Source organism: Sciurus carolinensis, chromosome 15 (genome assembly GCF_902686445.1).
Source record: "Sciurus carolinensis chromosome 15, mSciCar1.2, whole genome shotgun sequence".
Lineage (NCBI taxonomy): Eukaryota > Metazoa > Chordata > Mammalia > Rodentia > Sciuridae > Sciurus > Sciurus carolinensis.
In genome coordinates this window covers 59,880,941-59,907,859 of record NC_062227.1, presented here as the reverse complement: position 1 = coordinate 59,907,859, position 26,919 = coordinate 59,880,941, and the positions used below count along the sequence as shown (strand labels likewise).

General features: G+C 35.0%; 1 protein-coding gene across 1 annotated transcript in view; it reads right to left on the bottom strand.

Annotated features, from left to right (window-relative positions):
* Dcc (DCC netrin 1 receptor) overlaps window positions 1-26,919 on the bottom strand; it is a 1,110,494-nt gene that overhangs the window by 598,451 nt on the left and 485,124 nt on the right. Inside the window, exon 3 of the mRNA XM_047526548.1 lies at window positions 11,275-11,559. Coding sequence (XP_047382504.1) covers window positions 11,275-11,559 — 285 coding nt within the window. The remainder of the gene's footprint in view (window positions 1-11,274; window positions 11,560-26,919) is intronic.

Sequence of the window (26,919 nt, the reverse complement as noted above, 5' to 3'; positions counted from 1 at the left end):
AGCCATAGGGTATTCTCTTTGATTTCTTCCCAGGCATGAGTTAAAAATTAATTTAACTAGCTTCCTCTGCCAGCACCCTCAATTTCAAGCTAACCTATGGCTTACCTACAGGCTCCTGAGCTATCCTCCTTCTAGTTCTGTTCTAGCAGGTTCCAGGAGTCTTCAAATACTAGCAGGCACATTCTACAAAAAATGTGCTTCCAGTGAATATTTCCAAGACACTCCTTACTTTGTGTTCACGATTTTTTTTGTGTGTGTGAGTGTGTGAATGCAAGAGAGAGAGAGAAAGAAAGATAGAAAGAGAGAGAGAGAGAGAGAGAGAGAGAGAGAGAGAGAGAGAGAGAGATTGTTGTTGAAAAACCAGCCTAATCCATCCAGACTGATCACAGGAACTGAAATTTATTTCATAGAAAGTGAAAAGCTCCATATGGCTGTAAGCCAAGCATCTTAGAACACAGAGGGAGAAGAGAGCTGTTTCTCAGGAGCTATTATTTATCACTCTATGATTCTATTATTTTCTTTCCTCATTTACACCAATTCAGTACTAAAAATGACATTCCCTCTCTGTAAATATTCCTGCATCTGTTCATATTTCCTCTTTCTTTTGCCACGTACACACACATACTGCTATTTGTAGTTAGAATCTGGAGGAAGAAGGGAGAGCATCTATTCTTATCACTCGCGTATGGCTCTATCCCTTCTGTCTCACAGGCAAATTTTGGTCTAACAGTTCCATTTTGTAACAGGTCTGAAGGAAGTGATTTTTCATTTTTAGAATAATTTGAAATTTTTTTTGCAGCTGACAGTAGACACCCAGAAAACAAATGTTGCCATTATGATATGTCAAAGTTGGTTTCAGGAATCCAAAAAACTTCATAATTTATACACATGCATAAAGAAACACTTAAAACTTTCCAGAAAAGTAATGGGTTTTTGATTCTAGTTCTTAATTTTGATAATGAACCAAAAGTATTTGGATTGTTTCCTATTTAGTCAAGGTTGAATCAATAAAGGTTTGCCCGTAACTTATGTCTACATATGTCTTCTTTATGCTCCTGGAATAATTTGATGTCAAACACCAGAGAAGAAAGCAAGCTTTGCTGGTCTTTTCACTGTTTTCTTCCAAAACCTTTATTTGTGGGTTATAGATTTGACATCTACATACCCTTGGGAAAAGCTTCTGGTTTGTGTGTAAGTTAGGGAAGATTGCCTGACCCTACAATCTACTCACCCAAGGCTGCTAAATGTCATATTCCTAGTAAATGTAGAACTGATGGTATCTTGGAACCAACAGAATTCTGGAAAAAGACAGGCTCTCTTCTTACCAAGAAATATTCATTCCTCTATGTGCAGCACAATCTCAACTATATTAACTTTGCTTCTGACCTTTTGGGAAATAGTAACCTTTCATGGAATGGTAGCTATTAGGAGATAATAAAATCAATACCTTACACTACTTAAAGTCAAGGGTGAAAGTAGAAAAAAAATTGTGGATTTGGTGGTGGAGCGATCACTGGTAGCATTAGAATGAAAGGCACAGCCTATATATACATATTATATATATATATGTATATATATGTGTATATATACATATATATATATATATATATATATATATATATATAATTGGTACCCTAGTATTTAGATATTTCAACTAGGAATCCTGAACCTTGTTGATGATCCCCGAAAACACAAGGGGCCAAATAATTATTTTTAAGCAATGTTCAAAATCAAACAGATTGCCTATCCTATCCTATCCTATCAAACAGATTGCCTATTCATTTTATCTTACTAAGATATTAGATTTTGCTGCATCCAAATGGAATCTGATCAACTCCAAGTGAAACAATGGTCACCCAACAGTGGTTTAAAGACCTGAACTACCGTAACGGATTTGAAATAACATGATAGTCCATTAACTCTGGAGCACTGCCCAGCCCAGGTTCCCAGAAAGGGCAGGTTAAAGTGATCATCTGTCAGAGAGGAGCACATAATGACACAGGTCTTGGTTAGATTGTATATAATAAAAGGTATTCTATCTTTCTTCATGTACTTCTTGTGACAATATAAATCAACTTAAAACTAAATTGTTATTAATCTAAAAGAAGGACAACCCCAATTTTGAGATTGATTTTTAGTCGTTATTTATTATTTGCCTCATAGCCTTAAGGGTAACAGTAACCAGAGTTTCTCTGACAAACTTGAACTCTCGAACACTGGGATTATAAAGGCAAAGTTGGGGCTGAACTTAGAATGAAAAGACACATTACTGCCTTGTTAGTGCAAAGACCTGAAGAGGCTGGTCGAGTCCAGCCTCTTCCCTTAACAGATAAGGAGATTAAGTATTTTAGAGGATTTGATGAATTGCTAATGGCTACTGAAGATCAAATACTAGAAGCTTATTTAACTTAGGACTCCTATTGCTTAGGTAGTATTTCTAGCACTATATCATACAGCAGAAGAAACAATATTGGTAGAAACGTAAGGGTAAAAATCATGTAGCAAGGAGTCATTAGAGAAGAAACAGTGGCAGGGAACTCTGGTTCCTCTTGGATATGAAAAGGAAATGCAAAAGTAGACACACTGTAGATAAGTAACAGCCAGCTGACAAAGTATACTCAGATACCCAGAGTCAAAATCAGGTAATATATTAGTAGGGAAATACTATTGATATGGGAAAACATTTTCTGAAGACTGAAGAAGTCTCTGAAATGCCAAAATAGTTACAATTTCTACTGAAGATTTAAAAATTCCAGGCTGTATTTGGTCTGCCAAATTTAACGTTAACAACCACTTTAAGAAATACATGGCACACCTCTCTTCATTTTGCAAAATATAGATTTGGGTTAAGTAACTTGACCTAAACTGTACAACTAGTAAGTGATGAAAACAAGATTGGTACTTAATCAATTTGGCGTCAGGTCTCATGCTCTTAATAATTTATTACAATAATAAATCAAAATGAGAACTTGAAATACTCATTAATTGAACAAAATTAACTCAATATGAATAGGATTCATGGAAATGAATTCTAGATAGTGGTCCACAGACAGACTCTTTCATGTAATCTAGATTTAATATGATGAATTATCTAGAAAACTTGTATTTTACATGGTTTAACTATAATATGAACACATACTCCCTTTTCTAAGTATATATAAGAAAGGAACACAGATTTGTCTAAAATTTATGACAGGCTAAGTGTCCTCTACTGAGAGCCTATATAAGGAAGTTTTATTCAAAACTGACTTTTAAAAAAGCAAACTCTAGGAAAAAATCCTTCAGAGTACTGAGAAATAAGAAAAATGAGACAATACCAAGTAATACATTCATCTGCTTTGCTTTTCATTTTTTGTGTTTTTCTGTGTGTGTTTGTCAGGATATTCACTAATCCAAAACCTTCAAAAACTCCCAGTCATCAATAAAGCTAATTGAATCCAGTTTCGATTCCTAGACATAGCACTCACGGTTCTCCAAATTGTGAGTTCAACTTCTCTTTCCACATTTATCATGTACTATGATCATAATGCCAACAGTTACCATCCCTCATGATCTAGAAGAGTAACTCTCCAGAAAGACAATTTTATAACCTACAGTTGACGAATTTCTTACCCACGTCCATTTGCAACTAGATATGTTTCCTGAATTCACCCTTTCCTGTCTTGTGTTAGTCATATGGCACACTAACTAACTACCTGGCTTGATGGTAAATTTTAAAAGCAGATCATTTTAAAAGCAGACAATGTTGGAACCTGGTGTGGTGGTGCACATCTGTAATCCCAGGTACTTGGGGTGCTGATGCAGGAGGATTTCAAGTTCAATGCCAACCTAGAAACTTACCAAGACTCTTATCTTAAAATTTAACAAATAAAATGGGCTGGATATGTAGGTCAATTATAGAGTGCTTGCCTAACATGTGTAATGCCCTGCTTTCAGACCCCAGCAAGACAATAATAAGTTAGTAAATAAGTAAATACAAAGAAGACAATGTATCTTCTTTGTTATTTCCTAGAGGTCTTTAATTTGTATTAACTATTAAAATAGATTGTAGCAATGCTATAGACATAGATCATTTTGTTGTACTGGGTTTGACTATACCTCATAGATATAGCAATTTCTTTTCCTTTTTCACAAATTAAAGTTTTGTAGTATCCCTGAGTCTAGCAATTCTGTCAGCACCATTTTTCTAACAGTGTGTACTCACTTCATGACTCTGTGTCAAATTTGGATAATTCTTGCAATACTTAAAGCCTTTTCATTATTATTAAATCTGGCATGTAACTGTTTGGGATGCCATGAACAATGCCCATATGAGGCAGCGAACTTAACGGCTAAGTTAAGATATATGCTGTGTGTTCTTAAGTGCTCCTCCAACTGGCCAATCCCCTGTCTCTCCCTGTCTTTCATCCTTCCTACTCCCCAAGAAATAACAATGTCAAAATTAGGCCAATTATTGTAATTATACAACAGCTTCTAAGTGTTCAAAACTGCACATCTCTCACTTTAAACAAAAGCTAGAAATGACTAAACTGTGCAAGGAAGGTGTGTCCAAAGCAGAGACAGGTTGAAAGTAAGGCCTTCTAGGCCAAGCAACCAAGTTGTGGATGCAAAGGAAAAGTTCTTGAAGGAATTTAATTGTGTCATGCTAGTGAACAAACACAGCAAGGATAAAAATGCAAAACAGCTGGACTGAGGACATGGACAGAGTTTCGTTATTCTGGCTAGAAAATCAAAAACAGCCACAGCCATTAATTTAAGACAAATCTCAATCCAAAGCAAGGTCCTAACTCGCTTCAATTTTATGAAGACTGAGAGATGGGAGGGGTGGCATGAAAGAAAAGTCTGAGGTCAGAAAAGTTCAAGCTCATGGGGTTTAAGGAAAGAACTGGCTCCACAATATCAAAGTTCAAGGTAAAGCTGAAAGTGTTGATTCAGAAGCTGAGTATGTAACCCAGAAGTCCGGCAAAGACAAGGTGGCTACACTCTACAACAGGTTTAATGTAGATGAAACAGGCTTCCATTGGAAGAGTATGCCATGGAGGGATTTCACAGCTAGAGAGAAGTCAGTCCCAGCTTCAAACTTTCAAAGGTTAACCTGACACTCTCATTAGGTGTTAATGCAGCTGGTGACTTAAGTTAAAACCAATGTTCATTTGTCTTTCTGAAAATCTTAGGATCCTTGGAAAATTATACAGAATCTATTATGCCTTTATTGTATACAGGAAACAATGAAGACTGGGTGATACCACTTCTATTCAAGCCAGTTCTCCAAACTCTAAGCAGAGCCACCAGGCAAGAGAAGGAAATTAAAGGCAGGCAAATAAGAAAAGAAAAAGTCACACTGTCTCAGAAGATAAATCTCGAGGTATATCTTCTATGTCTAGAACACCCAAAAAACCACCAGAAAACTTCTAGAGCTGATAAATAAATTCATCAAAATAACAAGATGTAAGATTAACATTCATAAATCAATAGCTTTCCTCTACTCCAGCAATGATTCTGCTGAGAAAGAAATAAAAAAATTCATTCCATTCATAATAACCTCAAAACACACAAACATATTTGGAAATTAATCTAACCAAGAAAATGAAAGATTTATATACTGAAAATTATAGAACACAGAAGAAAAAAATTAAACAGAAACTTAGAAGATGGAAAGATCTCCCTTGTTCTTGGAGATGCAGTATGAATGTTATTAAAATGGCCATATTGCCAAAAGCTAAATAAAGATTCAATACAATCCCCATCAAAATAGCAATGACATTCTTCACAGAAGTTACAAAAATGTCCTTAAATTCATTTGGAAGAATCAGATCCATAATAACCAAAGTACCCTGAACAAGAAGAATGATGCAGGAGACATCAGAGTACCTGATCTGAAGACTTACAGTAACTAAACAGTAATAAAAACAGTCTTATGTTGGCATCAAAATAAATAGGAAAAATCAATAGAGTAGAATAGAGGATACAAAGACAAATCTACATACTTACAGTCATCGGATACTTGACAAAGGCACCAAAAATATATGTTAGAGAAAAGACAGTCTTTTTAACAAATGGTGCTAGGAAAACTGGATATCCATACATAGAATTAAACTAGAACCTTATCCTTCATGCTGCACAAAAGTGAAATCAAAAAGGATCAAAGACTTAGGAATTACATTAGAAACTTTGCAACTGCTAGAAGAAAATGTAGGCTCAAACTCAGTTATATAGGTGCAAGAAGTGACTTCCTTAATAGGATTCCCAAAGTTCAACATATAAAACCAAGATTCTGTAAGTGGGATGTCATCAAATTAAAAAGCTTCTAGACAGAAAAGGAAATGATTAAGAGCATGAAGAGAGAACCTACAGAAAGGGAGAAAAATCTTTGCCACCTGCTTCTCAGAACATTAATAGCCAGGATATATAAAGAACCTGAAAAACTTACCACCAAAAAAACAAATAATGCAATCAATAAATGTCAAAAGAACAGACATTTCTCAAAAGAAGAAACATAAATTGTCAACAAATTAATGAAAAAAAAAAGTTCAAAATCTCTAGTAACCAGGGAAATGCAGATCAAAACTATGTTTCACTGTAATCAGAATGGCAATTCTCAAGAATACAAATAATAATAAATTCTAGTGAGGATCTGACAAAAACGGTACATTCTTACATTGTTGGTGGAACTGCCAAATAGTACAACTACTTTGGAAAACGGTATGGAGATTCCTCAGAAGTCTAGGAATTAAACCACCAGAATGGATAAATAGATGAGCAAGGGAGGGATCAGTACAGTGGAGGGGTATGTGGGGAATGAAATGGAGTAGGTCAGATTTAATGCATGTATGATTTTAGGGGGATGGACCCAGTTACTAGGTACAAATATAATTCTCTAACTAAAACATGCCCAGTGACAGCACGACTATCTAAAACATGGTTCACTGAATATCTGAGGTCCACCATTAAGGACTACTACCTGGGTCAGGGGATTCCTTACACGTATTTAAATATCATTGCTTATTGATGATATCCCTGGTCACCCAAAAGTTCTGATGGAGAGGGATAATATGATTAATGTTTTCCTGACAGCTAACACAACATACAATCTGCAGCGCATGGATCAAGGAACAATTTCTCTTTCAAGTCTTATTTAAAAATACATTTCATAAGGCCACAGCTAGCGAAGAGTGGTACATTTTTGATGAACTAGACAAAATAATTTGAAAATCTTCTGGAAAGGATTCAGCATTCTATATGACAATGAAAACATTCATGATTCATGGAAGAAAATGAAAATATCAGCATAAAAGAGTCCGAAGAAGTTAATTCCAGCTCTTGTGGATTGCTCTGAGGAGTTCAACACACCAGTGGAGGAAGTAACAGCAGATGTGGTAGAAATAATAAGAGAACTAGAACTAGAAGTTATGCTTAGAAATGTGCTTGAATTGCTACAGTGTCGTAATACAACTTCCATGGATGGGGACTTGCCCCTTTTGATTACACGAATGGTATGAATCTACATCGTGTACAATCATAGAAATGAAATGATGTACCCCATTTGTGTACAATGAATCAAAATGCAGTCTGTAAAAAATAATAATTAATTTAAAAAATAAAATATATACACTCTCATAAAAAATAAAATAAAATGGTGAGGTGATAGAATCTACTCTTGGGAAGATGCTGTGAACATTGTTGAAATGACTACCAAGGATTTAGAATATTACAGTGTTTGATAAAGCAGGGGCAGGATTAGAGAGGAATGACTGATTTTGAAAGAAACTTTATTCCATGTGAAATGGTGTCAAGTAGCACTGCATTCTACAGACAGACCTTTAATGAAAGGAACAATCAGTATAAGGCTAAGTTCACCACTGTCATATTTTAAGAAATTGCCATAGCCTCTTCAACCTTCAGCAACTACCAGCCTGGTGAGTCAACAGCTATCAATATTGAGGCAAGATACTCCACAACAGAAAGATAATGACTCACTAAAGGTTGGGTGATTAGATTTTTGAAGCCATAAAGTGTTTATTAGTTAAGATCTGTACACTGTTTTTTGGACATCATGGTAGTGCACACTTAATAGAATACACAACCGTTTAAATATAACTTTTATATGCACCAGAAAATCAAAATATTGTGTGATTTGTTCTATTATGCTATATCTTCCTTGAAGTGATCTGGAACTAAACATGCAATATTTCCAAGGTCTGAGTGTAACTAATTTTGAAATGTAAGTAATATTTAGGGAAACAAAAAGCTAATACAATATTGAGTTGGTGAGAAATTCTTAGTGATGAAAAAGTATGAAACTATTTGTTTTAAGATTAAAAGCAATTTTACTTTTAAGTAAGATACATTTTTGAAGTCTCTATTAATATTCATTTCAATGAAATCAATATTATGGAGAAAAATCATTCAAAATATATTTTAGTTCAATTTATTCCATTAAAAGCCACTGCTTTGAGTTATACAGATATTTAGTTCTGATCTACAGAGTCCAGAGTCATCTAATTGTAGTTAAACAAATGAACAATAGATTGAATTACCAACTGAGCAATTCAATTAGGCTATTAAGAAAACTGAAATAAGAATTCCAGTGTATAGGGCAGTTATTTTATTCAACCTAGTGCCCAAAGCAGATTTATAATTCTGCAATTCAATCTGCTGCTGGGCATTCAGATGTGATGAACCATGAATAAAGTGAACTTGACAATCACAATGGCTGTTTCAATCCATCATATATTCCCCAAAACATACAGTAGGACACTTGAAAACATCTCAACTCTTAGTGTGTTGTTATTGTTATTTAAAAAAAAAACATTAAACTTTTTTTCTAATTTACTCTATTAAAAATGTGTGAGTCCTTATAAATGAAATAACTTCATCAGTCAACATGGTACTTTAGGGACCATAGATGAACAAAAATTTTTTGAGGGTTACCCACTCTGGTACCACTTTTAATGCTCTTAAGTTGTGTTATTAATATGATGGGTTTCTATTTAGGTAACCTTATCTTCCCAATTACGTAAGGGTTAGAACAGAGAATAGACAATATGTGTATATAATCTAGTACTGCTTCAAATTGGTGCTGCTAGAAAGTGGAAATTTATTCAGAAAATATTAATGTGAATTTTAAAATGAGAGATTAATCAAGTAGAGCAGCAGATCAGGAGGAGGAAGGTGGGGTGGGAAAGGAAATGTTGGGGAATGAGATCACTCAAACTGCATTATGTGCATGTAGACAGATGGCATAATGAACCCCACCCACTATTATGTGTAATTATTATGCAGCAATAAAAATAAGTTTAAAAATAAATATTTTTAAATTGAGAGAATCAGAATGAGCAACTGAGAGAAGCTAGGCTTGGGCACCCATTCATTCATTCTCTCAATCTTATACTTACCGTGGATGCAGTTCACCTCTAAACCAAAGTGATAAACTTGAGGACAAATAGATCAAATATGATATGCGGTCAATGGCATATAAAATAGGGTACAAGACATGTGTAAAAAGTAGGACAATAATATTGTCTAATATAATATAGGACAATATAATAATATTATTACATAATATAATATTATTATATTATAATATAATATAATAATAATAATATATGAATAATTATAATATAATAATATAATATTGTCTAATGTAATATAGGACAATAGTATTGTCTCTCCCCATAATTCTTTTTTGAAGGTTATATGTGAATTCACAGAACTTAGAAAACAATTCTCATTAGATGTAACTTTTAAAAACAAATTCAGTTTCCATTTATGTAAGAAATACCTATATGCCTCCAGCATACGCTAACACTTTTCTGTTTTTAGCCAGATTACCAATGTGGCTTTAAATAAATCTCCATGGATTACAATTCAAATGTGTTCAACAAAGTGAACAAATAAAGGTAAATGGCGACTGGATGATTATGCCTCTGTGTCTTTCAAAATCCATTTTAAATTGAATATTTGATTAGTCCACCTAGATTCCTTAATATCACTGGAAAACAGACCCCTCTGGCATACTAAGATAATCAAATATATTCTTGCCAGTTTTCTATGATGCTTATCTTGGCTTCCTATCTGATTGACTCAACAGATGCATTATTAAGGATATATGAATATAAGCATTTAAAACATTTGTGAATGTAATAGATGCCTAAATAGCTATATGCATGTTCTAGGAATAAATGCTACATTTCCATCAGTCACTGCAAGGTGGATGGAATATAACTGATGCCAACAGTTACTAACACATTTAAGTCAGTATCTCTGTAAATATTGGAGGATGGAATGAACAGAAGAGAAGGAAGTTTTAAAGATGTCCTTATTTAAAGCACTATGAAGACACTTTCAATTTGCTAGTTTGCTATACAAATGACTTACTCTCTGCTTATCTGAAATATTTGTGATAAGGACACACGGGGTGCAGAGAGAGTAGCCAGCATCTTTGTGCTTCGATGAGCAGTTAGTTCATCCCAATTACTCAAGTGTGTGCTTGTTGGTGATTCACACAAGTGAGTCTCGCCAAGTCTTCCAGTGGGAATAAATGAGAATTAGATACGACATAGACATGTGAGAGCAGCAATCATTGAAAGAAAGAAACTTTAGAGACCATTCACTCCAACCTCTGATCATTTAGGAGAGGACGATGAGGTCACACTCAAAAGTTTACTAGAGAAGAGAAAGAAAAAGAAGAGATGCAAGGAAACAATTTTCTCTTTGTAACATGAATCAAACTTTGTTGTAATCATTTATATGTCTGTGTGTCAGTCTTAATCATTGTTATCTCCCCACTGTGCTTAGCACAATGCTTTTCAGAAATGAGCGTGTAAATGAACGAGTAGATGATTGTTCAATATTAATTTAGGAGAGATTCTTAGCCTTGCTAATCCTGGTTTTCATCTTTTGAAAATGAGTATAACAACTATCTATCTCTCAGATTCTTATCAGAGGAAAATGAAATAAAACCCGAGAAACGCTCAGTAAAGGGTTTTGCACCAAACAGCATGCACTAGACATTAATGGGATGGGATGGGTGAACAAGTAAATGAGCCCAAAGTATGAACCTGGTTTTCCAAAAACTTTAACAAAACATGGAAAACCAGCTTTTGGTATACCCTCATCTAGCGCCATACTGAGAAGAAAGAAATCATCCAAGACAAAAGTGAATGCAATGTAATGCATAGAATATAAAGGAATTACAAGATATTTGAAGGAAAAAATCTTGTTTGGCCTATTCCAGAGAATACATTCTGAAGGGAACAAAGAGCACTGAAATACCTGATAAAATCCTGACTTCTGCTTCATTTCCTGTTCTTGAGCTGGCTGGATTCCGGGCTGTGCATCGGTAGATCCCAATGTCCCCCGGTTGAAGTCTGCTGATTTGCAATGCTCCAGAAGGCAAGACCACCACCCTGGAGTCTCCCGGCATTGGAGTGAGGTCTTGTTGATTTTTCTGCCAGTGTATTGTTGGCATGGGCTCCCCAATGACTTCACACTTGAGTAGCACTGTGTCTCCCATGAAGGCGGTGACAGATTCTGTCTGGGAAAGGAATCTCAGTGGTCCTAAAGGCAAACCAAAGAAGAAAGGATAAATCTTTCTGATGAGGCGCAATAATCATTAATAAAAATAACAGTATTTTGCAGTTTTATGGAAATTTTATCTTATAAGGTATCTCTTCAATTTCTAGCTCATTTGATCTTCATACTTTACCACATCAGGTGTTAGATGTTACAAGTAGTTTCCATGGCTAAAAAACTATAAAGATGTTTCCATTTATCTCTATATGCTTGCTTTTATTATTTGTGAAAAATACATGGAGCAGGCAAGACTATTCTAACTTTACAGATGAGGAAACTGAGGCTCAGAAAAGTGAATTTCAACACTCAAGTCCGTGCTGTAATTTCATGGCAATCTTGCAAACAGGATCTTGTTCTTAATTCTGGTGCTATGCTCTTCCAGTTACTCAACTTTGAACAAAATTTTATGAAGTCATGGGGATTCATGAAGGACTACTCATACAATTTGACCTATAGCAGTTTCAAAAGGATGTGTAATATTAACTGCCAATTATCAGAACAGAGAACAATCTTTTAGACTAGTAAAGTAAATAATCATCAGGATTCGCCAGGTATGGTTGCAGTATAGTAGAGTTGTAAAAGCTTGTTTTTCTGGTTTGGTTGGGCCACCTACTATTTATGAATCCTTTGCTAACCTGTTTCATTTCTTGAGCTATAAAAATGGGATAATAGCTGACTCACATGACCACTATGAAGTTCATATGAAATAATATGTAAAAAGTGATAAATTCAAGTGGATGTTTAAGGAAATAAAGGGGGAAAAGAAAAGAAACAGGCTATCACTAAGCCTAAGTGTGGTAAGAAGCTTCCTCCATTGTGGTATTGTACAGAAAGGGCAGGATATGCCATCTTGCCCTTTTGAACCCCCTTTTATAAACAAGTGGACATCTATGAACCTACTCCTTTGACCATGAAAACCTTCATATTTTCAATGATTACAAACACATTTACATAAATTATACCATCACTGGTCAATCACTGGCAATTGTATTTTTTAGAGTTAATGGTACCCAATAATTTTAAATCCTTGATTCTTGTTTTATTCATTACTGCTATATTCTGTTATTTCCAATTTCATTTTAATCCTGTTGGGCCTGTTTTCATTGTATGTACATTTCATAATACAACTTGATTTATCCATCAGTTTGTATCAAGTTCTACTAGTTATATTTTATGTTATTGTGGTATTTGTTTTATTGATTTACCTTAATTGCATCAAAATTTCCCAAGTCTGGGTTTAAATGAGTCAGAAAGTTCTGATTTTTTTCCATCAACATTTAGTCAATAACAAACTCTACTACATTCTATTTTAACTACTGCTTTTTTGAATTTAGGTCTATTAATTCTCCAAACCTAATTTCCCTGTAAACTGATAAAAATTTCACTGGGGACAGAGGACAAATGCAATAAAATGGTCTGGGTCAAACTACAATGTAATTTAATATGAGAGGCAATAAGAAATATTATAGAGAATTTTCTTTCCCTAGATGAAGGTAAAATTTCATGTCCTTTACAGAGATCAGAATCTTTGACCCATAACTGAATCCAAAAAGCATCAAATTATACCAGTATCATATATGGAATGCTATCGGCTACTATCATTATAGCAATACTTGCATAAGTCAACTTGAAATCCTGGAGATGCAATATTAAGGTGATTTTTAAGAATGATTGATGAAAGAACCTTAATATTTCTACAAATATTAATTATCAACTGAAATTTAGTCAACATATATAGGCACTAAATACTCATCTGATTCCAAAACTTAGGATCTGTAATTTGGATCTGCAGAGTTACCTGGATCAACACTACAGATGCAACTACAGAGGGCGCCAGTCACTTGCCTAACTCCATTCTTTTCTTTGATTATCAAAAGAACTCATCTATACCTGGGCTAGACCTACCCACTAAGTGAAAAACAAAATGAGATGATATACCCCGGCTCATTGTTCAAAGTCCAATTTCTAGGTTGTTTGTAGTATATGGTTTAAATCCAGTCAAAAGAAAAGGATAACATACATTAATCTACTACTGATAAACTTAGAGATTTAAAGCATATATTTAAACAGAGGATGATTTGTACATACTACACAAAGCAAAAATGTATTGAATAATGACAGGTGTGAGGTTTATGTCAGGCAACAAGTTACAAATTTCTGACTTTCATATTTGGTAGTTTTCTTCTTCATCTTCAACCCTATTTTTAAAAATTTTGTAGTGAATTAAATAGAATCAAGAATAACTTTCCCAAGCACACATCTGATTTCAAAAATGTACAGAATAAAATATTTTAGGTAAGTTGATGAAGCATAAATATTCAGATATATGGTTCTCTATAAGTTAACACACACTGGGTAAATTTAAAACATTTATTGTATATCTGAATATCTGTAGCATTCAAAACTAGATTCTCAGGTAAGTTCTAGAGCACAGAATGAAATATAAGAGGAATTCAAATTGACATTCAACAATTGTCTCCTTATGTAAACTTCATGTGACTAGAAGAAACATACACAAGGCACAAGATTGAATATTAATATAATTAGACTTAATGGAACTGGCTCTTTCTCTGCGTGCTTATTTGATGTACACTCTATGTTGATTTCAGATCTTAATAAACTAGGGTCAGAACTGTATCCTATTTAAAAGCTAACAATGCAATTTGCACAGTACACAATGCAACTTTCAAAGAGTTGATTATTTGTCATAATGGAAAATTTAAAAAGTGATTTGTAGACTTTCCTTTTTCCCTCTACAAAGGAAACTCTACACAACAAAAAAAGTAACCTAAGTTTACAAGACTTTATGTGGTTTGAATTAACACTCCCAACACTGGGCTAAATTTTAGCAGTAACATGTCATGATGGTGTCACAAACCAGCAAGTCTCAAAAGAAGAATTTATAGACTATCAGTTTTGGGCTGCATTTTAATGAATATGTTTATTTAGTAATGAATATTAGCTTACTATAACCCATAAGAAAAAAAATATAATATATTCAGAAGAGTCATTTAATGCTCCAATCTAATACCAATGATTCTTGTTCTTCATACAGGTATAATTTTAACTAAATCGAAATGAAAAAGTAGTTTTCTGCTCTTCAAGAACCTGTTCCAAGTTTACAGAGGATTCTCCACACTGCTTTCCAGAGTGACTGCAACAATTTGCAACTCCACCAGCAATGTACAAGTGTGCCTTTTTCCCTACATCCGCACTAACATCTATTATTGTTTATGTTCTTGATAATAGCCATTCTAATTGGAGTAAGATGAAATCTTAGAGTTAATTTGCATTTCTCTAATTATTAGAGATGTTGAACACTTTTTCATATATTTATTAATTGCCTGTATATATTCTTCTGTAAAGTGTCTGTCCAGTTCCTTGGCCCATTTATTGATTGGGTTCTTTGTATTTTTGGTGTAAAGTTTTGTAAGTGCTTTATAAATTTTGGAGATAAGTGCTCTATCTGAAGTGTGTGTGGAAAAGATTTTCTCCCACTCCAAAAAACCAGAGGTTGAATACTTTCCGTGATAAGTGGATGATGACATATAATGGGGGTGGGGAAGGTGGGGAGTGAGAGGAAAATACAGGAGCTTTAGATTATGTATAAGGAAATGAGAGGGAGAGGGGTATGAATGGTGGAATGAGACAGACATCATTAACCTATGTGTATGTATGATTACATGAATGGTATGAATCTACATCCTGTACAGCCATAGAAATGAAATGGTGTACCCCATTTGTGTACAATGAATCAAAATGCAGTCTGTAAAAAACAAAAATAAAATTTTTAAAAGTTAAAAAAAAGAAACTGTTCAAACTTATCAGATCACATTTGATCCATTGCAACCAGTTTCCTACCTCTAATTCTTCATTCACTCAAATGAAGTTCAAACATCAAGTGTTCCTAAATCACCTAAATTTTTGCTTCGCTCAACACTAACTTTCCCAAATTTTTCTGATGTTGTCTTATTCCTCCAATGCTGGACAAAGGGTTTTATTTAATTATAAACCCAGGAATCTAGAACAACATACCTTCCAGGGTCATCTTAACTTCTGCAAAACAATTCTCAGCCCTACTGAACTTATCTAGACCCTTTTGAACATTGCTTCCTTGGAAAGGTGCTCTTAGGGTGCTTCCTCTACAAAGGCGCACTCTCTCCCGAAACATCTACTTGTCAAATCTGTAGTCACTCTAAAGACACTGAATCAAGAGAACCCACATTTTTCCTAGCCTTACTGGAAATCATCTCTTTACCTTTTAAACTTTTATTGTGCTCATAATTTACAGATACCATAACAGAGTCTATAAATAAAAGCCTGACTGAAAAGTGTTTGCATGTTTGTGTTGTTTTCTGCATTTTATTTCCACAGGGTATATCAAATATTTACTGAAAGAAAAAAACATATAAATATTTGCTTAGGTTCTATGTGACGCTAAATATTTTGCAAACGTTCACATTTTGAAAATGGGGTTTAAATTCAGACTCTGTCACTTCCCAACACACTGTGGCACACATCTAGCACCAGATTACTTGCAGTCACTTTCCTACTTGGCCTTTGCATTAGAGGGATGACTATAGGCAAGGTCTCCGTTTTATAATCTCACTACTCCAAGCACCTTTATAAATGACCCCATTTAATCTTGAAAACAATTCTTTATTTAATCTTGCTGTGTTGGGGATAGAACCCAGGACTTTGTACATGTTAGGCAAGTACTAGACCACTAACTTACACCCCAGGCCCATGAGAGTTCCTTAAGTATTATTATCATCTCTACTCTCTATACATAACTGGTATAGAAGCAAAACTCTTCCAAATTAGTACCGTATGGTATCATTGTCTAAAAGATAATTAGTGCTGATTATTGTACTTCTTAAAAGGCCTCGTTTCTTCAATCTAAGTGAAAATGCCTCATGGAGATTTCCTCGTATATGTCAAGATTCTCCATTCTAGCTCCCCCCAGCAGCAGCTGAGAGCTAGGTAAACTGTTCAGTGAGTGGAGTTGGCTCTCTGTAACTACAGGTTCCACTTATGAGGACTCAATCAAGCACGGATGGAAAATATTCAGAAGAAAACTGTACTGAGAATGTGTATATGTACTGAGAATCTACACATTTTTTTCCCTTGTGATTATTCAAACAATACAGAGTAACAACTATTTACCTCGTATTTACACTGCACTAGGTATTATAAAGAATCTAAAGATGATTTAAAGCACATGGGAGGATGTGGATAGGTTCTACGCAAATACTATGCCATTTCATATAAGGGCCTTGAACATTTGTAGATTTTTTTTTAACTGAAGAGGTGTCCTGGAGACAATCTCCTACACAAAGAGAAGTACAACTGTACACTTTCCCCTAAATGGAAATCTTCAACTTCAACCTCAAGCCCACACTATTAAAAACAGTACACAACCTATTTTGGTGCTTTCAGAGGGCTTCCATCTTTAGAAGGAAAGACTGCTTGCAAGAATGGACTGTAAACCAGGTTCCTACCTTCACACCTAGCCTGACCAAGGATGCCATGGCAGTCTTAAATCTAGGGACACCTGGACTTGTTGGCAGTATCCCACACCTGTTAACTCACAGGTTTAGGTATTATCTGCTCTTCCATGTGTTAACGAAGTAGGAACCTATTAGTGATGAACTATAAAAGGAAAATAACATTTCATTTTACATATGGAAAAATCAGACACATATAGAAGCTCTATTTCATCACCTGCCCTTGAAATGATAAACACAGACATTTTAAATTCCAATTTTATAAGTAACTAATACATGTTTTAAGTGCTTGGGCTTTGGCATCAGAAATTATATTGATGTCAACAATACTAATTATAGTTATATAATAAGCACAAATGCTATTAGCAAGAGATATAGTCATTATGAGAGTACTGTGGAAGAATAGGCTCACCCTATTTATTTTGATTTCTTGAAAGGATTCCTCATTTATTATCTTATACTATTTTAACACTAGAAAGATTCATGAAGAGTATGTTTCTTTGTTAAGTGCTGCTTAAAAACCTGTTAAACACCATAATGCGCCATAATTTATTTCTAGAACATTGACTGATTTTTACTCTTTTAACCCCTTCGGTAACACAGCACTTGAATATCTGGGATTTAACTGTGCCTGTCCAGCATCAGATTCCCCAGTTCCACAGAGGTCTCCCTGAATCCAGATAAAATCAGTTATTCCTATCAGCCTCCTTTGTACCACTTACTTCAATTGTGATTAATTAAACTTTGGAATATACTTTATAGCCATCTTCCCTGCTAACCCGTAAGTTCTACAAAAGCAGGGTTAGTTTTACTTTACCCTGGACTGTAAACACTTTAGCACAACAAATAATTGGTCATTAAATATTTGTTGAATGGAAAATATGTCTTATTATTAGGACAGTCAGTTTAGGCAAATATTCTAGCCCTAGTCACTGGGAAGTCTAAAAGGGACAGCAGTAAGTAGGGAGACATAAAAGATTAGAGGGAGAAAGCAGTCATTTTTTCAGGACAAGTGAAGAGCTGAGGCTAATAAACACACTTAAGTGTCCCCAACCTTAGAGTCTTTCGTTTCAACAGACTGGGGCATGGGGACTATGTCTAATGCATCTGTGAAATTTTGTTTTAAGTCTCATAAGTTTAAATTGAGAGCAGTGGATATTTTGAATAAAATTTCCCTATTCTCCTTTCAATTCACTCCTCTGAGGAACAAAGTAATCAGAGGTGTCAGGGCCAGCTGTCCACCACCTGGGAGAGCCTGGGCAATAGCCACCATTCTCCTCCATACCAATAGAAATTTCCTCAGATGCAAGCCATAACCAAAATGTTTGCTGTCACCAAGACAGTAGAAATGTTAATAGCAAAAGCAGCAAATGTTTTTCACTTGAGCTTTTCTTTTATGATGATAAAAGACAGAGAAGGGAGAGAGAGGTAAAAAAAAAAAAATCACTATAGCAATGAATGAAGGGCTGCTAAAATGGGAGGGACTTCAATAGTGTCAGGTTCTTGGAATTAAAATGAGGAGCACAATACCCTTCTGCCCCTGCATGCATGCACCACACAGACTAAGAAAAATCTTCCCATCAGATCTAGGCAATAAGAAAGTTGGAATATCTTAGGCCTGCACTTGTATTCATTCAGTTCTAAATGAATTTGGATTTCAAGCTAAAGTGGAAACAAAGCATTTCTCAGTCCAGGTTTTTGCCAAGATTCATAGTTTCTAGGGAGGCCTCTCCTCCACCCACACACCCCCACAATGGGCTTATTTCTTCTTTTAAATTCTAATCTGAAAATGGCATATTCTTCTGATTTGCCCTCTAGCCTCGTTGGCAGACTATCAGGATCCACATCTTCTCCTATGGAAGGTCTAATTATTAAGTAATTAAAGTCCATTTAATAAAAAGAGATTTATCAATTGGGGGACAGACCTTGGGGTTGGAAACATGCCTTGCTTTTAAATACTCAGCAACGTGCTAATATTCTTCAACCACCAGAGGAGAACCGCTATAAATGCTTTGTTTGCTCCAAATTAAAGCCTGGAGGTTAAGTCCCTTCAAAGCCAGACTGAGTTTAACCTGTTTAATTGCCAAATTAGCTAAAGGGCAAAGAATAGAGGTAAGCCAAAGAGAAGTTCTCTAGAGTGAGTCCTTCTCAAAAAGCAGCCAAAGAAAAATAAAGGGTGTTCATGGAATTTGTTAGAAGTTAATTTCTGCTTCTATATCCCACGTCCCTCTGTAGGATGCATTCCCTTTATTTATTTATTTATTTATTTTTGTTTCAATTTTCATTGGCAAAATATAGGCTTCTAGGTGTTGGCTGAAAAGCACATACTTGAATGAAAACTTCATAATGTGAGTATAGGACTGGTGGGTGCCAGTCACATTCACCCAGCATGTGATCTTACAAGAAACAACCATGTGGTCAATTAGTTGAAATAGGAGAAATGTGAAGGAAAAGGAAAACAGTATAGGCAAATTACACAGAGTTTATCTGTTTAGCTCTACAAGTTTAGCAGCACACTTTGAACTCATCTCTAAGGCCAAAAACAGTCGAGGTGCAATGTCATAGAGTCTTTCTTAAAATCATCTTTTAAGATTCTTCCAATATAACATGCTCTGAACTGCTGGTCCTGTCCCAGATCCTGGAAGCAACTGAATACTAATTATACATAAGATCTAGAAGTAGGCAATCATTTTGGGACTCCAACAGTCCCAATGACAAAGAGCTTGTTTGGATGCTGGTCTTGGGTGATCTCACCTTGCAGCCTTGCCAGACTCTTTCTTATTTGTTCTTCCAATCCAAAGAATAATTCCAGATTCCCCCAAATCATCCTTCTTATAACATCCTCAGGGTGATGGTATCATTATAAGAATTAAGAAAGCATGCTCACTCTAAAAGGATGAATTTTATAATGGTACTACACAGGACCAGCTCGATCCAGAAATGGTTTTGAAGACCCACCAACTTTACCCAGCAGTGATTATCAAGTATGAACGCTACCCAGGTACTAATGGCCTTAGTCTTCTTGATTTCACTGTTAGCAATAAGACAAATGTGAGTCAGCTTGACCCATCAATGTCTTTCATTAACTTCAGAGTCAGGGAATTTTTGGAAGAAATGTTTTATGTAGCATTTTAATAAGTTCCCTTTCATCCATCTGAGTTATTATATAATATCCATTCCCAGCACAAGATTAAATAATGAAGAATTTTACCACCTCTTCCTCAAACTCCTATGATATTGTCTTCCTGGATATAGATCTTTCATAAAATATAATGAAATTATATAGAACATCAATGCCATTATTATATATGAAAGTTAGAATGGAATCCTTACAGATGGAACCAGTTAACCATGTGTAGTGGCAAATACCTTTCATCTTAATGTGCTGTCATATCTTTGACAACCAAATCAGACCCTTTACCTGTGTGTACACATGGCACCAAGTGGAAACTCAAGTTGATGAATATCAATAATGAGTTGATGATTTGCTTTAAGATTTTTTCTATAGTAATTCTTTAAAGGAAAAACTTTGAATATAGAAAAAAAGCACTTTAGTTAATCAAAAACTGTAAATATAAATCAAAATGATATAACACTTTAGCCTATCAATACTGCAGACCTTTCGAAATAATTAACTGTGTTTCTGAAAGTGTAAATTGATACGTCGTTTTTGAAAAGTGATTTGGCAATGTGCATCATTAAAAATTTAAGCCAGTAATTTTATTTCTAGGAGTCTATCCACATAAATATGAAGAAAAATTATATATATATGCATAGATATATGAAATTTAGTATAATATTTTAAAATAGTGAAGAATAGAAAGCTGTCTAATTAAACAATTGCTAATTGGTTAGCAAGTTAAGGTACATCAATGTATATAACATCATACAACCGTAGAAAAGTATGTTAGCCACTTTTAAAATTGAGGGAAAATTTATCTCTTTTCTAAAATAAGCATTTTTTTTTAAATACAAAAAGGAACTTTCTAAAGGACTCAACACTCCATTCAGTGCATTATATTCAGAGCAAAGTGTAAGCAACTCTTCATGAGCATATTGATTTCATGAAGAGATGTTTACCTCCATGAGCTTTGACAATAACTTTATTTTCATTCTCTCCTTTGCAGATAAGTTTCTTATTGCAAAAAGCTGAGCCTGGTTTATAATCAATAGTAATGAATAATTTTACAGAATTCAGGCTCAGGCTTTCCATCAAGCTTAAATCTTATCATGCATGGCTAATGAATGGTCACAACACTCATGAAAGTTTATTATGAATGTGGCTGATATTTGTTGGGCCTACTTGAAATTGTACAAAAAACTGAAGCCAGGCAAATCATCCCAATAACAGAAAGAAAACTCTACAAGCTGGTGTAATATTGTGTTTGAAATTCTGCCTTCCATAATTTATCTAGATTATCCTGCTAGGTACCCCTACCAGCACCAATTATATTACCTCCTGGGAATTTCCAGATCATTCAGGCAGTTAGTCAGTCAGTCAGTCAATGTGACGGCTAATTCTATGTTATAGTGACTGAGCCATGAGCAACCAGACATTTGGCCAAATATTATTTATTATTACTTTGGAGATGTTTATGGGAACTTTTCTAGATGACATTAACATTTGAATCAGTAAAATGAGCAAAGCAGAATGTCCTCTGCAGTATGCATGGACCTCACCCAAACCATCAAAGACCTTAATTGGATAAAGAGACAGAATGAAAGAGAATCTCTTTCTGTGACTGATGATACTCTACCTGGGCACTGCTCAATTCCTGCATTTGGACTCTGAGTCTTATGGATCTCTAGCTAGCCAACTAGAGATAATGGAACCTCTCAGCCTCCATAATAGAACTTAATCAATTCCTTACAATAAATCTGTCTCTCTTTGTCGGTCTCTGTGTATGTATGTGTCTCTCAATCAACAAATACAGATATACAGATTGATGTTCCCTGAAGCAAAAATGCTTCATAATTGAAAACATTTTGAGCATTTGAGATGCCATATGTGGAAATATTCATATCCTAAGACACATTATTACTAAAAATATTATATAAAACTACTTTCATACTACGTGCATAAGATGTATGAAACATAAATTAATTTTGTATTTAGAGTACGCCCCATCCCTAAGATACATCATTATTTATATGAAAATATCCTCAAATCTGAAAAATTTGAAAATTCAAAACACTTCAGTTCCCAAACATTTTGGATAAGGCATGCTTAATCAGTTCGTGTGTGTGTGTGCTCACGCGCACAGCGTTATTCATCTCTTTCTCTGGAGAAACCACACTAACATTTATTGGGCATCTAATATATGTAAGGCTTCATCCTAATTGTGGGATACCATAATGAACAGTAGTAGTTTATTTTCTCAAAGAGTTCACATTCTAGTAGGAAAAGGAAATAATTAAGAATAATGCACTGTGATAACAATGAAAACCACCAAGGTAACAAAGATAGGATAATGCTCAGAGATGCTTATGAGAAAGCAAAAATTAAGAAAGAGATTCTGAAATTGTGAAATATGAATTGATCTTGAATAATGAATAGGTATTCATCAGGTACAAAGGTTCAAGAGAATACTCTAGAGAAACAACATGTGCAAAAAACATAAATCTAAATCCCATAAACATTTTTGGAGATAGTAAATAATTCAGTAAATGATACAGAAGCAATTAATGATCTTTAAACCTATCTTGTTCTATCACATAAAGAGTTCTTGAATTTTATCACAGGTAGGGGTGTCTGACCACAAATTCTAAGAGGATGGAAGCTATGATCCCTATACTACTCCCAAGGCACACAGTGGCACTCAATAAATATCAACTAACCTCTTTTTACTGAACCAGTAATTGTTAACTTATGTTTCTGTTACATTAACATTAACATGTGATATCATGCTATGTAATATAAGAGTATTTCATGGCAGTTATATTAATATATAATTGCTGTTTAGGAAATGATTCAATCTTCTAGGTTTTGGAATGCCAGGTTAACCGTACAAAATTCAACCCAGCATGTTTTCTAAGCTAAACATTACCCAATTATAGGAAAGTCCATAAACCGAAAATTTTGACAAGAAATTATATTATTAGTTTCAAATATCATTGAAAAGACAGTTGGGTTCTTCAAACTTTTGAGATTGTTGTTAAAACAGTAAAATTATCTTCTGCCCATCTATTAAACAATTGCATACTTTGTTTATTACCGGTAGCACTGAGTATACACTAGGCACTATGTAAGTTATAATAATACATATTATGGACTCCACATAGTTGAAAGTGGCTCTGCTGAAATGCCCTGGCAATGTATTTTTACTCTAAATTGATTTGGTAAGGGCTAACTTACTCACCATTTGAACACATATTTTTTTTTTCCTTTCAAATCATGTGCCTAAGTTCTGTCTCTAAAACTTGTAGACTAAGACGAAAGAGAAACCTAAATGGAACAAGTTTTCAATATACAGTGGGTACAGAGAAAGGAGTATCAGCTCTAAGCCTTCATTTCAGTATATAATTCAATATAGTTAATTTGATATAGTTAAGATTTGCTTCAAATATTCCAAAGGCCTCAAAATTTTCCGCTCATAATTTTAGTACTTTTTTCCTCACCGCAAAATCCATCTTATAAAATGAGAAGAAACCCAGGTGGAAATAATAATTTAAAGCCTTTGGTAAATCTGTATAATTTAAATTCAGAATTGGAAGTGCCTACTGGGGGGGAATTGGAACTAATAAAATGAATTTCTACGCCACATCTTTATACAACAAAAATGGAAAAACCAGAATGTTTCTATTTAACTGCATATATAATGTGATTTTTGTTTTTTGGTACCAGGGATTTAACCTAGGGATGCTTCACTTATAAGCCACATCCCCATCCCTTTTATTTTTGAGACAGGGTCATGCTAAATCCATTGGGACCTCACTAAGTTGCTGGAGCTGGCCTTGAACTTCCAACCCTCCTGCCTCAGCCTCCTGAGTCACTGGGATTACAGGTGTGGGCTACCACAGTTGGCACCATTAGATTTCTGTATTCAGAACCTGAGAAAAACTATTTAAAAAAATAAGTTTGGTATCTTGATGCAGAATCACCAATTATATCTGACATAATGATCCACTCACAAGGAAAGAAATGTTTGCCCCTAAAGTTTCTAGCTGAAATGTGTGTCAAACTTACTTGTATCAAAGTCTACCACATAAGCCAGAAGGGGATCATTGACTCTATTACATCTGTTTATGTGCTCTTTCCCCCAGCAATCATTCGGCAGAGGAAGGAAAAATTGGAGAACAGTAAACCATCCATCATGAAAATCTTCCAATAATGGGGACACTGTCCCAGACCCAGTTGTGTTGTATGAACTCTGGTCTAAGGACAACAGTGGAGGAAGGGCACACCTGGAAAGGCAGAGCTAGATTTCTTCCTTAGTTCCAAGAGGGCCAGAACTGAGCTGTAGGTGTGTGATGTGAAGTATATTATTTCTTTAGACAGCTTTAACCCTACAGTGTCAGAGTACTCATACCTTTTTTTAAAAATATAATCAGCAATAATATTGTTTCCAAACCTATGCATAATATTTTTTCTTTTTCTTTTTTACACACTGCATTTTGATTCATTGTACACTAATGGTGTCCACCATTTCATTTCTATGGTTGTGCACAGTGTAGATTCATACCATTCGTGTAATCATACATGTACACAGGGTAATGCTGTCTGTCTATTCCACCATTTTTCATACCCCCTCCCTCTCATTTCCCTCTATGTAATCTAAAGTTCCTCCACTCTTCTCTCACTCCCCACTTCCCCACCCTCATTATATATCATCCACTTATCAGGGAAAACATTCGACCTTTGGTTTAATTTTAATATCCATGAATTTTTTTAAGTATTAAAGTATTAAGAAGTATTTCTTAAAAAAAAAAAAAAAAAAAGCATTGTTCATCAGAGAGAACAGAGAAATGGGCCAAGAAGAACCTGGCAGAACACTAGACTGGAGATGGCAAGGTAAATAATTCAGATGCCATATAGCATCTTAATACGTTTGCATTTTATTTCAATTATAATTGGTTGTTATTGAGAGACTTTCAACAAAGGAATGACTATCAGATTTATTTCTGGAGCTTCATTTTTGTTCTTGTACAGAGAACAGTTGGAAGGTGTGATGGTGAATTCATGCGTAGAAACAAAACTCACATAGAAACTTAACAGTAGTCAATGAAAAGAAATATGGAATTGGCTAATGAGGCAGCAGTGTGAACAGAGAAAAGGAGAGAATCCAGGTATATTCTGAGTTATAACCCACTGGACCTGTTAGGTGTGGCTTATAAGAGAGAGGTATAAGACATAAATGAACCTGGGTTTCCAAATAAAATTTTTAGGTTGTGATTTTGCTTAGGTTTTATGGGTAAGTGTGGTGGTAGGTCAAGAATAAGAGACACAAGGAAGAGCTGTTGTATCAGAAATTGAGCAGGAGGAAGTGGTCAAGTAAATTACTGAACCCCAATCTCTAAATCTCAAAAAGGAAAGGACTAGAGATGTTGACCCTCAGGATTCCTTCATGTAGGGAACATTCCTCAAACTTATCTGACAGCAGTCGCTGACACCATGGTCTAAGTAAGCCAAACAGTCTGGACAGAGAAACTGAGGTAATGGTAAAGACTCGCCATGGAATGAAGGTCTTTGCAGTTGCTGAGGCTGAGTTAGGAGCTGAGGGAAGGCCTCACTTATCAAGCACCCCAGCAAGCCGTGATGTGAGCTCACCTGCGCTCCCTTGCCTCATGCTGTGTGCAGGAGCTTGTCATCCCCCCAGTCCTTTGTCTCAGACTTGTTGCTGGGCAGAATTGCTTAGGCTTACTTGGTTTGTTTACATTATCTTGATGTATAACTTACCTATAGGCTGATTCTGTTATGCTTCAACAAGTGAGTTAACCTGATTGGATAATGTGCCTATATATATGTCTTGTACAATCCTAAGTAAAGTTAGATCTGTGCCTTCAGAGCCCGGTCTCCAGTGTCTGAACTGGGGGAGACATCGTCGTCCTCACCCTCAGCGAGACCCCTAGTCTCCAAACATCTACACCTTCATATAAAAAATCACATAATTTTGTGCTTCTGTTTCAACAACCTAATATGCATCCAGATCTTACATCGTGATGCTCCAACATTTAACTAAACTATTATAATAGATACATGGACACCAAAGATGCAGAAGCAAATGGAACATTTGTCATTGGTGCAGCTGCCAGTCTAGCAGAAAATGCAGTATTTATCATGAGGGTTCATGAAAAAAGAACCTAAGAGTAAGCTTGGAAATTAGGGTAAGAAAGGAGTCAATAAACATTCCTTTATTGTAAAAACTGACCAACTGGAGTTAATGTGAACAGCTATTTGGTTTGCTTGTAATCCCAAATAAATGACTTTGTCATTTATTGTGTTTTCTCACTAATTTAGAGTCATCTATTCTGATTTATTGACTGTAGATAGGGCTCTGGTTCTAAAAGGCTAAACCACTGCTATTTTAATGTCATTTGGCTTTTCAACAAAGAGAAAATCAAGAACCTAAGTTTGAAATGGCTAGATAGACCCTCAATTTTGCCAAGTTCTTTGAATTTGCTTTGAATCACATTTTGCTTTCTTCGAAGCAAACTCTTCATATGTATTTTACTCTTTTCTTGGCCGCAGCATTTGAGAATTTAAGATCTTCTTTAGAGTGATTTGCAGATATCTCTACTTCAGAATGGTATTTCAGATACATATTGGCATTTTATTTTCATATTAGTTTGCCCTTCTGGAGAACTTGCTATTGCAATGAGTATTAGGTCTAAATCACCC